General features: G+C 35.7%; 1 protein-coding gene across 1 annotated transcript; it reads left to right on the top strand.

The window, feature by feature from the left end:
• The first annotated feature begins 369 nt into the window (after positions 1-369).
• LOC133187516 (ETS domain-containing protein Elk-3-like) lies at positions 370-8,037 on the top strand. Its single transcript, XM_061322917.1, has 4 exons — positions 370-541; positions 2,718-2,763; positions 4,582-4,686; positions 6,624-8,037. The coding sequence occupies exons 2-4, from the start codon at positions 2,757-2,759 to the stop codon at positions 7,625-7,627; spliced, it is 1,116 nt and encodes a 371-aa protein (XP_061178901.1). The 5' UTR covers positions 370-541; positions 2,718-2,756; the 3' UTR covers positions 7,628-8,037.
• The last annotated feature ends 4,742 nt before the right edge of the window (positions 8,038-12,779 follow it).

The raw sequence follows: 12,779 nt of genomic DNA, 5'->3' as shown, positions 1-12,779 counted from the left end.
AAAAAAGTAATTATTGCGTATTCAACAACTAATTACATAATTTTGATTAACATACATATCAAAAATATATAGTTGGTATCACACGTTATGAGATATCGTTAATGCTATACACGCCTAAGTCCTTGTCAATGAATAATCTATTAATAGCAATTACCTAACGCTAATTACCTTATTCTCAGTATTGATTGGTCAAAGGTGACCCTGTTTGGTTCACTGACAGTAACAACTCTTTTTTTTTTTTACTCGTCTGTGACGTGACGTCAATATATGGGGAGTTCCCCGAGTAAACGCTAACTTCCGGGTCAACTGATTCACCCCACCGCATTCCACGATACGCATGGTTGTATGTTAGAAAAAAAGAGAAACCGTGATGTTTTTGTAGAGTTTGTAATGGAATAACGTCGTTTATTTTCAATATCAGTTTAAGAAACGCTTGACAGAACTATTATTGTGTGGGCAGGTACTGGTAATCCGGGGATTTGTTACCGTCGTGGGAGGGGGTGCACTTCACTTGACCCCCTACTTTACTGGAGCTTGGGAGGTCAGTATTGATGATGTTGTTATCATTTGTATACAATATATAAAACACGTGATCAATATTGAGTTTTATGATTATGAATGAATTGTTTTATGTTGATATGTGTGTGAGAGAGAGGGAGATAGAGAGAAAGATACTTAGAGTTCTTGTAACAGTGTAAGGTTTGAGGATTCTAATTTTCAACAGGGACGTATATTCTAGTAGTTAATATTTTATAGGTCCCCGTTTCACTCATAGATATGATTAGAGGTATGTCCGATTATCACAATCTACCGAGTAACCAAATTCTTTAAATTTATCAGTAACAGTTGAGCTAGTGAGTCATGATACTGTAAATTAGTTGATTTCTCAATCATAAAATTCTGTACATTTGGACATTTCCCCTGAAATTGTTTAGTCTCAAGCCATCCATCCGCCCTGTGTAAGCATCAGGGGGTCAGATTAACACGAGTGTGTCCCAAACAAATTCAAGCATTAGATCCTATTCAATCTTCACTCAATGTTTCCGGTGTTATGTCAAGTCTTTACATTGACAGAGGTACCCGCTTTACAGTTTGGGTCTTCAAGTGTGAAATAGCATCCCATCGGGAATTTTTCAAATATTTCAAACCGACCAATTTAAAAGGATCTTCATGGCTTCTTTAAAATCTTTACAACATAATTCCTCATAAAATGTAAACCTCTAGCATAAAAATAGCATAATGGCGAGGAGAAACCAGTGCTCAGTGGGCATATGTACTATATATACTCTTAAAAATTGATTGAGGTCACTAGAGCAGGTGCCCGAAAAGTCCTTCAGAGAATACAATCTCACGAAAGATCAAAGTTAATGATTTTTTTCTTCATTAATTACGAAAAAAAAGTTCTCTTTTTTTTATTCGTAAACACTAAAACAGGCAGTGCTATTATGCAACTGTGTGTCCGGGTTTACTTCTATTTAGTTGTAGACACAACAGAAATACAGAGGCGCATTTATAGTGTACATGACTGGTTAATGTCACTTTTTGGCTGTATATTACGTAAGCCTTAATGTTGGGTGACGATCGAGGCTTGCTGCTCTATATCATTATCTCACACATGATGAACACCCACACGCAATCCTCACTCTCCAGTGTAAAGACCTTTCGTAAATTAGAGTAAAGCATAATTACATAGTCTCAGTAGTGGATTACTTTGACTCCGAATCACACATACATACACACACACGAGAGAGAGAGAGAGAGAGAGAGAGAGAGAGAGAGAGATGAATACATCCTGTTCAATGGTTTCAGTTCCGGGACCCACCTGTTTTATTTACCTGTTCTGTGTTCAGCATATGTTCTCAATGTTGCATGAATGTTCTGCAACAAGTATCTCTTATAGTTATCAATCATGTCTTATTTTTTGACGTTTTAGTACTAGTGTTTGCCATTTCATTTTATTGGTTTTAACACATCTAAAGGAAACTTGAAAATAAGGGAGGAGGTCTAATTTTTCTGTGGACATCTTCATAAATTAAAAAAATAATAAATTGTCCTCAGTGTAAGGTGAATATCATGATAATTACTTATAAGGACTTTGAGGTTTTACCATTATATAAATTCTGGTGTACTGCATGTGCATGGTGAACTTTTAATTAAGGGTGTTTGTTAATTGAAATTCAAAGAGAATGAATCGGGCGACGCAATGGGGCATATACCAAAAATTAAATTCAACATTTACCCAACTTCTATGCATCGAACTAGATCATATATGATTTTAACATACATGTATGTTAATAGTATATTGTTGTACATTATCTAAATAACTACTCGGAAGTCAAGATTTGTAAACTTTTTTCTCTTACAAAAATTAATAAGGAAGTAATTCACGTCGGAAGTACTAGAAATCCCGCTGTATTAAAAACCATTTCTTAACAGTTGGTTTAAGAATCTTTTTACTAGATTAAATGTCCCCTGTGTTGCTTTTCATCTACAATAATACAAAAATTGAATATACTTCACATACGAGGAAGAGTTTTGGGGGGAAGTTTCCTGGTATATGAATATATAGAACAGGGCCCCGATTTAGTGCCGGACCGGACCTTTTTCGAAGAACAAGCTATTTTTTGCGACTGAATGTATGTGTGTCACGTATTGAGATAAAGAAAAGGCTTCCACACAAGATGGAATAAATCATTTTTAATTTTTTTTTCTTCCAGGAATTTAAGTGTCATCAATAAGAGTCGATCCAACATAGTATGGAGGGTAAGTTCAAATTTTCTAGTGTCAACATGAAGCATGCATGAGAATCGACAGGAGAATCAATGATTTTAATTGTAAATCATTAAATTTCATACGTGCATTGAAAATTAACGTTCTTTATATTATTATGGAGACAAATTGACGTTTAAAAATGCTTGATGTGAATTATTGCAAAGGCGAGATAAAAAAAAATAAACTTTTTCAATCCAAAAGAAAAAAAAATATATTGGAAAATCTTATCCTCATCTCTAATGGTCCCGCCGACTTTATCGCTAGAACTGATGTGAAAATATGTAAGAACATTACGTTATGATTCCTTCGTTCTGCCGCCTCTGAGAAAGAAAAAAAAATCTCTGAAATATCAGTGTTCTGCGTCATTTGGAGAAACATGATACCGTCATAAGCTCTTGAAAAAATCAAAGGAAAAAGAAGCAAAAATTTCATGCTCCCTCTCCGCTTCTGAAGTGCTAGGGCGAAGATTCCCATCGATTATATATCCCTAGAGTGCATTTTTTTTTGTATCGAAGTTCTCGAAAAAAACTTTCTTTAATAGATTTGTAACCTAAATTAAAATTTTGGAGGTTTTTTTAAGAGAGGGGTGAGGATGAGTTTATGTTGCATGTAGCAGTCTCCCTCTCACGTTCCCCTAACTTTCATGACAGGCGAGATTTTGGAGCGATAAGGGTAACATTTTTCGGAGTCCTGGGCGCTGAGTCGCTTTATTTCAGCCCCGTGTATTCGATTTCAGCCGCTCTTTACTATGAAATTATTTGAAGAATGTGTAAATTCTCACCAGATGGGGAAAAGGCAGTAGATGTGTGTTTTTTTATATACATCATAGTTTTTTTTTCTTTCCACACAAAGAAACTTTGTGATTTGTATCCAAAATCGTAATACAGACAATTTTGGATTTTCATTTCCGCTAGCTGTTTTGAGTTTATGAAGGTTAGTAAATGTATATCTGCATGAATATAGAGTTTGCACCAACATTTGCGGTATAGACATTGATTGATAATGATGAATTTATTCGGTTTGATTTGATCAGTCATAACAGTGTACCAGTCCGCGCTGTTTTAAAATTAATGCTTAGTTCCAATGGGAGTAGACTCTACACAACAAAGCAGATAGTATACATAACAGGCGGACATTGTGTGTAGGCATCTAATTACTTCGTACCTATAAATCGAAAATATAAAATCTGAAAAAGATAATTAAATCAGTCTTAATACATCGGTGCTCTTACAATTATGGAATGATGTATATACAACCAATTAGTGCATTTTATTAAAATTGAATTGACAATGTGCACACGTCAAATGAGTTTTACTGTCGCGTTGCTATTTCATGAGATCTACTTTCTGACATACTTGCAACTGAATCCTGAACACAGGAAGAACTCTGATAGAAAGCAAAAATGTGGGGATTGACGTCACTATGTGATTGTCATTTTCAAATTAACCGTCTTAAATATCACTGGATATCAATACACGGTAAAAAGAACCGTCTCGTGTAAAGGCTTTGTTAGCATCTGTCTGGTCTACATCTGGGAAAGAAGCAGTGGAGGATCACAAAATAGGTAACAGTGGGAGAAAAGGGGAAGGGGGGGGGGGTGTTTACAGTTTTTTAATTCACATCTGTTTTGCATATGACTGTCTTTATTGACCCCCCTTGCCCCCCTCCCCAGCCCCCCCCCCCCCGAAAAAAAACCCAAACAAACAAAACAACAGCAACAGGAAAAAACGGTAATGACAGGTGCTTGCGTATTTTGGCAATACCCATCTTTTTATGTGTTTGGTAATTATCTAATTTGTTTATTTTTAGATGCCCGCTCGTGGACGGCGTCCCCCGCTCTTTCTGATTCGTCATCTCGTCTTTCTGACGGCGGGGAACCCCCAAGCAAGAAATTCTGTATAACTAAGCAACGAGGTGAGTAGATTTTTAGCACAATTTTTTTAATTCATTGTTTACAAGTAGCTTTAAAAAGATAATGGTAGGATATTAAGTATGTATGAACTGGAAAGAGCCAAAATGATATTCTGTACGAAGATGAAATACTAGATTGTTATTAAACAGCGTTTAAACACAACAGTCACACTAGCCAGCAAAAGGTTGTAAGAGCTTTTGCTTTATTTCACTTGTGTTTCACGGTGAGAACTTGATCAAGCAAAATATATTTACCAAATCGTCCCGTTGGATTTGGGCGTTTCCACAGGAAACAGGAACTTTATATTTTTTTCTGTGGGAAAAAAAAGTTTTAACATTGGGATTTTAATAGATTTATAAAGACACGAGGCGTACGTGTTGATATTTTGGTCTAAAGAGGGGGTGGTTATATCTTGTACTTGACTCTCGAGCACCCATTACACAAAAATAAACAGTTAATTCACTCTTTTTTTTTAAATTGAACTTTGGAAGTAAAATGTTAAAGAAGCATTGCTTTACAAGGCATGATGGGAAATCTTGGTAAAATCCACTTGCAGTTGTCCATCCTTAGTATAAAGAATATATAACTAAATTCAATACTAGTGTGCAGATCTTTCACTTGCATGAAGAAGTTAAAGCATAGCAAAAATCTTTTTTGCAAGTATTTTTATTTCCTTTCAGAGTAAGCATTCGTTTCATGAAAAACAAAAACAGAAACAAATACACGTATGCCCCCGTCCCATATGATTTATTTGGTTATATTTCTTGTGTAAACATATTAAAAATGGAAGTGTTACATAGAATTACTATATATGTACAGATTTTATCATGCACTCTTTAATTGTCATCACGGATTTTTTTTAGTTTGGTCGTTTAGCGTCCTTAAAAGTTTCACGTGTAACCATTCTGGGTTTAGATGATCGTTTTCCGGCTCTTCGTACGCCAGTGAGAATAAGCTTCCCTCTTATCCTTAAAAAGCCTTCTCGACTTAATTCTTCCGCCACATTATCTTCCGTGTTTGTTTGTCAATGAAAGGGGGAGGAAAAATCGGCCAGGAAAGTTAAAGTTAACTATTTACTCAGTATTCCGGATATTTTTAAATAAATCTCAAGTTTAAATTTAAAATACAGTTACTTGAGTGAAAGCACCATGTGCCGTATTCTTCAATAAATCTAAATATGGCACCTCTGTTGCACGATTCGCCAGGGTCGTCTGATTCAAATTAAATGTGTCATAACAAGTCAAATAATTGAGCCATAATAGTCAAGACAATGAAAGATATTATTAATTTACAGAACGCTTGAAATGTAGCCAAAGGATGCCTTTTTTAACGATAATTAGGAAAATACTGAATGAGAAATTTTGATGGATCATCCAAAATCTCTGTCAACTAGTAGTCTTGTTTTCCCGCCGTTGTCGTGGCCAACTGCGCGTGGAAATTGATAAAATAGAAAGGAGATCGAATTGACATTTGAGACTTAATTATGCATAAGCATAAAGATGAATAGAACATCAATGTTGACACGTGTTTGTGATCGATCACGCATGTTTCACGTTTGTGTGAGTAACGAACAGTGTTTGAGTATATTTGGGTTGTTATATTGTTCACCATTTGAAGAAAACAAGGTGACATATTGTATGATGTCTCTTATAAATAACTTGAATGAATGTACCGCTCACAAAGACGAGAATGTTCAGCAAACACATGCAACGTCTGTACGTTACCTTTCTTCGTAAAAATGTGACCTTCACAGACAGACGGACGAACAGGCAACGGACAAAGTAATCCGCCAGGTTATGCAGACGACACTTGTCTGCAAAATCATGAATGAGGGTTTACCCACAGCTGATAAACGCTCTTCCGTCTTTCTTTCCTGTTTTTTGTGTAGATGGAGTTTAGTCCGCTTTAAGTTAAATATTAAATGTGTTGTCTTTAACAGGTTCAGTAATGGATACAAATGTGACGCTGTGGCAGTTTTTGCTCGAGTTACTGGTTGGAAATCAACATAGTGAAATCATTCAATGGACAAACACGGAGGGAGAGTTCAAATTGATTAATGCGGAAGAAGTGGCGAAACTATGGGGACTACGTAAAAATAAGCTGAACATGAATTATGACAAGCTCAGCCGAGCGCTTAGATACTATTACGATAAAAACATCATCAAGAAAGTAATGGGACAGAAGTTTGTGTACAAATTTGTGTCATTTCCGGAAATTGTAAAAACGGAAAATAAAATTTCTTTTCGTGCAATGATGGATAATATGGCAAAAGAACATGGGTGTGTTATGCCACATTTTGCATCTTACGACGCAGCTAGAATAAAGTCTTCTGCTACATTTGCCCTGAATCCGGGAAACTCTGCAGCACCCACGGTAAAAACTGAAACTCCTTTTATCGGCAGCGTAAGGTACCATGGCACAAATCCATCATCTTCCGTAATAAGGACCTCTCAACCTGCATCCCAACCTGTAATGTTGATCAAAACTGAGCCACATTCAATGCCTTCTTCTCCACTACCCAAATCTCTGTCTCCCACATCGTCTGCTTCAACTGATCAGACGTCTACATCATCAAACACGCGCCCAAAGCCGACCCCACTCAGTCTCTCCATCCATGATCCGTCTCCGCTTCTCTCCAGCGCCCTCTCCACACTTCCTATCCCGAGTCCGAAAGTAACAATGTCCGCCGGATTGTCTACACCCCTGGTGCTCGCCAGCCCGGTGATTGGCCCCAGAACGCCTTTCCTCCATTTTTGGAGTTCTTTGAGTCCAATAACAACGATGAGCCCTCGTTTAGGTGGACCTGCATCAGCTTTCCAGTTTCCGAGTTTCGCAACAAATCACGTGACACTTTCTCCAATGACTGCTACCTTTTCGAATGTCGAATCCTTAGCGACTCCCGCCTTGACATCACCTACAAGGTCCATTCCTTGTGTTTTATGACCATTACAGAAGACTGAGTCTGATATCTGATTTTCAGGCTCCTTCACGGTGCTATTGGGACCAATTCCACATTTTTAAAAATTGTGAACAAACTACAAAATGTAGATGGTCATGATCTTCAATTTTTTTTTCATGTGATTTATATATACATATATACTTGTGATTTATTTTTGTACGTATGACAACACGGAGGATGTTTTGTTTTTGAATTATTTACTATTTTTTGCAGTTTAAGACAAACACCCTGGAGGTGCAACTGTATAAATTTGTAATAGTCGCTTAATCATTCTAATATTATACTTTTTAGTAACCCTCAATGCTTAGATTTATATATACCAATAATTCATCCACACCACTAAGTCCCATTGATTTTGTACATATTTCAATGAAGTCTACAGATGGCAAACAAACCAGAAGTGTTGGAGTTGTATTTTATGAAGATAATTCCCTGTGTGTTCACTAGGGTCATTTATTGGCCAGGTTGTGAAACAGTTCAAGTCTGCTGGTTAACATCAGGATGGGGTTCTAGTCACCGTCAACGCTCAGTCATTGCGATTTTGTTCTGTTATGTAGAAGATACTTGTGAATGTCATTAATCGTTTGATAGTTCCTTCCACCTGATCAATGCGTAGGGCTCATGGCGGGTGTGACTGGTCAACAGGGGATGCTTACTCCTCATAGGCACCTGATCCCACCTCTGGAATTTCCAGTGTTTTATGCCCTCTTCACATGTATGTATTTTTGTGAATTTTTTGAGATCGGTCACTGTTCGTTATCTTTACCTTTTACATTAAATTACATTTGCCAATGTTTTGCCACTATTTTATGCCAGAAATTTCGGGGGTTATACCTGTATAACCCCCTCCAATCTCTTGTGACCTCGGAACTTTTGTTTTATGTCCTTGTATGGTTATTATTACATCAGAAGGCGTGGCTAAGATATCAATTATACAGAGAGTATTGAATAGGGTAAGGAGATAAAAAAAAATTCAATTCGATTCTAAAGAAGATGGGCGAACAAGGCGAGCGAAATGCCTATAGTGCGACAAATATGGAGGTGAAAAATTAAATCCCAATTATAGCAAAATTTTCTTTGAAATTTCATCTAACATTAAACTTACTTTATATAAAATTTCCACAATATGCAAAAACTTCACACAGACTGAAATTATTTGCCTATGAAATAGCATACACACACTGAAGAGGGCAAAAAGGATCATTTTCTCATACTATATCTAACACAATTTTTCGATATGAGTGGGTCTTCGCTCCATTTTTTTGAAAGTTTATCCTCAAAGTTTGCGCAAAAATATGAATTTTTTTGGTTAACAAAAACATGGAGCAAAGATCCAACATGCCTTAAAATGCACATTTTTGACACTACATTCGTATCTTTCCGAAAAATACATAAGTCCATTTAGTCAAGGGTCATATCACAAACATGATTTAAATGTCACTATGAATCAGGAGTTGTGCAGCGTAGTGGTTAGTGTGTTAGTATCAAAGGAAATATGATACTCTGGAGTTCTATTGCTAGGGTTCGAACCCCACGAATACCACATTATTTTTTAAATAATGGAATAATATTTGTCGAGAAAATTTTCTTCGGAAAAGTTTTGTATGTCATAATTTCATAAATTTCAATAATGAGAACTTTACTCTAAATACCAAATTCACAAATTGAATAGGATATTATATATCTGAAGCTATAGGCATTCTGCAAACCTTGTTCATCCATCTCCTTTAAAGAATTCATCATTTTGGTATGTATCTCGACATAGGAGCATCATGGGCTAATTTTTGCGTGAGCAGCGTCGCAAAATGCGCAGATTATCACGTACTTCCATTTCGGTTATCACCCCATACACACGAAAAATATACAAATTCCTTAATAAATATGACAAATAAATGAGGGCATGCAGATATTCTTTTCAATTCCACATGCAGTCATCTTACTAGCCAAGGGTTTCTGATACGCTGCTCTCCTGAAAGTCTGATTTAATTCCATTCGTTGGTATAGGAGGAATTGCGGATAAGAGATGGATACCCTTAATATTTTAGAAAGAATGGCAGTGTCTTGCTCTAGGAAACCAAAAATATCTGTCCGGTCGAAAGGAAAAATAAGAAGTACACAATGGCACTATGTAATAAAGATACTGTGAAAGTCTCATTAATTTTTTTCAGTGGTATAGAAGGAGTTGCGAATAAGAAATGGGTACTCCAAGTGTTACGGAAGGACGGACACCCCTATCACTATACACCCCCGCTTTTGAAGGGGGGGGGGTACATGTATAATAAAAGTCGCCTGAATTTAACATAAACGATAACAATAATGCAGTTGATAAAGCCTTGAAGTTTGTTTTTCTGCCACTTTTATATTGCACTCTTTGGTTAGCTAAACAGTACAGTTGAAGTTGACAAAACTTTACTTTCTCATAATCTATCGATTCATAATACAAATATCAGAAACTAAATATAGAATATAAAACATGGTATATCTTTAAATTTTTCCCAACTTTTTTCATTTGCCTCAAAATTTGTGTAATTCATGTATAAATAACAAAATACATGTTGATCCGTTTTTAAAATTCATAATGTAACATTGCAACACATGCATCAAACACGACGAAATGACTCCTTTTTATAGCCCCCCCCCCCCCCCCCGCCCTTTCCATGCAGTACAGAGGTAGAGAGAATGAAAATTCTCAGAGCTTAACTTATTTTTTCTCAGTACAGATAGTTTTTGCTCATATTTGTAGAGCCGTTTTTTAAAATTTTAATGGAATCCCAGGGCCTGGGTCCTAAAAAAAAGGCCGGGTGGGGTTGGGCTGAGGTGGGGTTGAACTCCTCCATATTGTTTAGAGAAACACTATAAGTAATATTGCTCTTGCTAAATTTTGTTATTCCTTGTGACGCTTTTAGGTAGAAAAAGATTTTTAGAGTATCTGTAATCCCCCCCCCCCCAAACATTCCCTTTGATATGCTCTTTTTCCGGTCTGACCTTGTGTTGAAATTATATTTTCCGTTCATTTCTGTTCCATTTTCTGAAAGTTCCAATTTCAGAAACACCCAGTCATCAGTGTCAATATTTATATAAACATGATTATTAATTTAATATTTTCAAGGATAATTTTACAAATGTCTAATTTTACTTGTTTTCCTATTTCCTATATTCCACACACGAAATACATGTACTTTTTTGTACTACAATTTTTGATGGACTTCGTGATATGGAACTAAAATATGTTTCAGGAAGGTCGTTTCGAAATATGGTGGGAAACTTCAATACTGAAAACCTAGATCAGACGTCATTAAAAATCGTGTAAAATTCGTAGGTTTGGTGGAAAGGTAGACATATAGTTCATCACAGGAATATAAATGTGTTCTGTGTATACAACGTCATGTTTGCATATGCCTCTGTTTTCAATACTTTCGGTAAACATGAATTATAGAGGGCAAACGAGTAATTAAAAAAAGAAGAAGTTGCATTCTCTCTCTCCCTCTCTATCTCTCAGAGGACATTATTTTCATTTCATTTGGCGTTCATCTTAAATATGGAAGCAATCTCAGTGTGTGTACATTCAAATCTTGGGCAGAGAATTGGTCACAAAAGGGGTGAATAGTTTTACAGATAAATGTTTAGGGAAAAATCTTTAAAAAATATTTATTTAAGGTAGTCCGAACCCCAGGTTCTGAAAATCACGAGTTACTAGTATAGGTAATTGAAAATGCTCATAATTTTTTTTCTCTGATTTTTAAGTAATGTGTATTTACCCATGGGATTTCTTCGAAGTTCATCATTATAGTTAATCATATTATATAGGGAAAATTATCAAATCTTAAATATATTTTCAAGAAACGTGAATAAAAACACCCGCTAGGCATTTTCTAAATGAGAATTTATGAACAAATATATTTTGGGATAAAAAAAACTATAGGCATCTATTTTTTTTTAATACTTATACGGTACTTTAACATCATGCTAATAAACATTGGTATCTATGAATAGGTGAAAGGTGTTTTTATTTTTGTACTTGTGTGGGGTACAAAGTCAGTTTTTCACAACACTGTTTTTAAGACTTTAAAGAATCTTGACTAATATATATTGAGATGCATGAAATGAAAACTTTTGCACGAAAAGCTTCATTTTGAGACTCTTTTAATTAAATAATAATTCTTTAAGATTTATTGTTCCTAGCTGAGGAGCGGATATCCTCAAAATATTTATTTTTCCTCGTGATCCGTGGGACTGAAACTATTTGATATTCAAGTCAGCATCTTCAATTAGTGTACATTCAAGTTTGTTAAAACAATCATGGTCCCTCGGGCAGGGGTGAGGCATAAAAAGGGTCAAATCTTTACTTAAAATGTAGATGTGTAACGTAAATATCTTTAAAAATCATATAAAATTCTTTTCAAGATCAACAAAGCTACGAAGTTATCAAAATTCTATCCACATATCCTCACAAGTGTAGATTCAAGTTTGTTCAAACTTCTTTAACTTTATACAGACTTTATACGAAGTTCATTGAACAAGAACATGGCCACAAAGGGGTAAAAATCTAAGGATAAATGTTTTTAAAAGCCTCCAAGATTACAAATTTTCCGACTTCATGCATCAAATTTGTTCAAATCATGCCCCCCGGGACAGTACTGGGGTCAGAAAAGGGGTCAAGATTAACATATACAATGTACACGTACATGAAATATCGTTAAAAATCTTCCTCTGAAGAACTCAGTTTCAAATTGTCAAAATTATCAAACTTATCATGTATTGTAGATTCAAATTTGTTCGTTGTCGATTGGGCATGGGAGAGGGGTTTCTTTACAAATACATGGGGGGGGGGATCTCTAAAATTTGTGTTTAGAATTACTAGTATATGTACATGGCTACGAATCAAATGTATATTCATATCTCAAATTTCGGGTGGGGCTGCAAAAAAAAAACAAAACAAAACAAAAACAAAAAAACAAAAAACAAAACAAGAGGCCCATGGGCCACATCGCTCACCTGAGCACATTGGCAAGGCAAAAGCACAAATCAGTTCAGTATTGAAAAGATTACCGGGGGGGGGGGGGGGGGCTTGAATTTTAAACTACCTGATGATGCTTCCATGTCAATATATAATTTGTTTTAACAAATGGCTTTGTT

This window comes from Saccostrea echinata, unplaced genomic scaffold (assembly GCF_033153115.1).
Source record: "Saccostrea echinata isolate AGI-Se365-2 ecotype Australia unplaced genomic scaffold, CSIRO_AGI_Sech_v1 ptg000015l, whole genome shotgun sequence".
NCBI lineage: Eukaryota > Metazoa > Mollusca > Bivalvia > Ostreida > Ostreidae > Saccostrea > Saccostrea echinata.
This window is presented reverse-complemented; position numbering and strand designations above follow the sequence as displayed.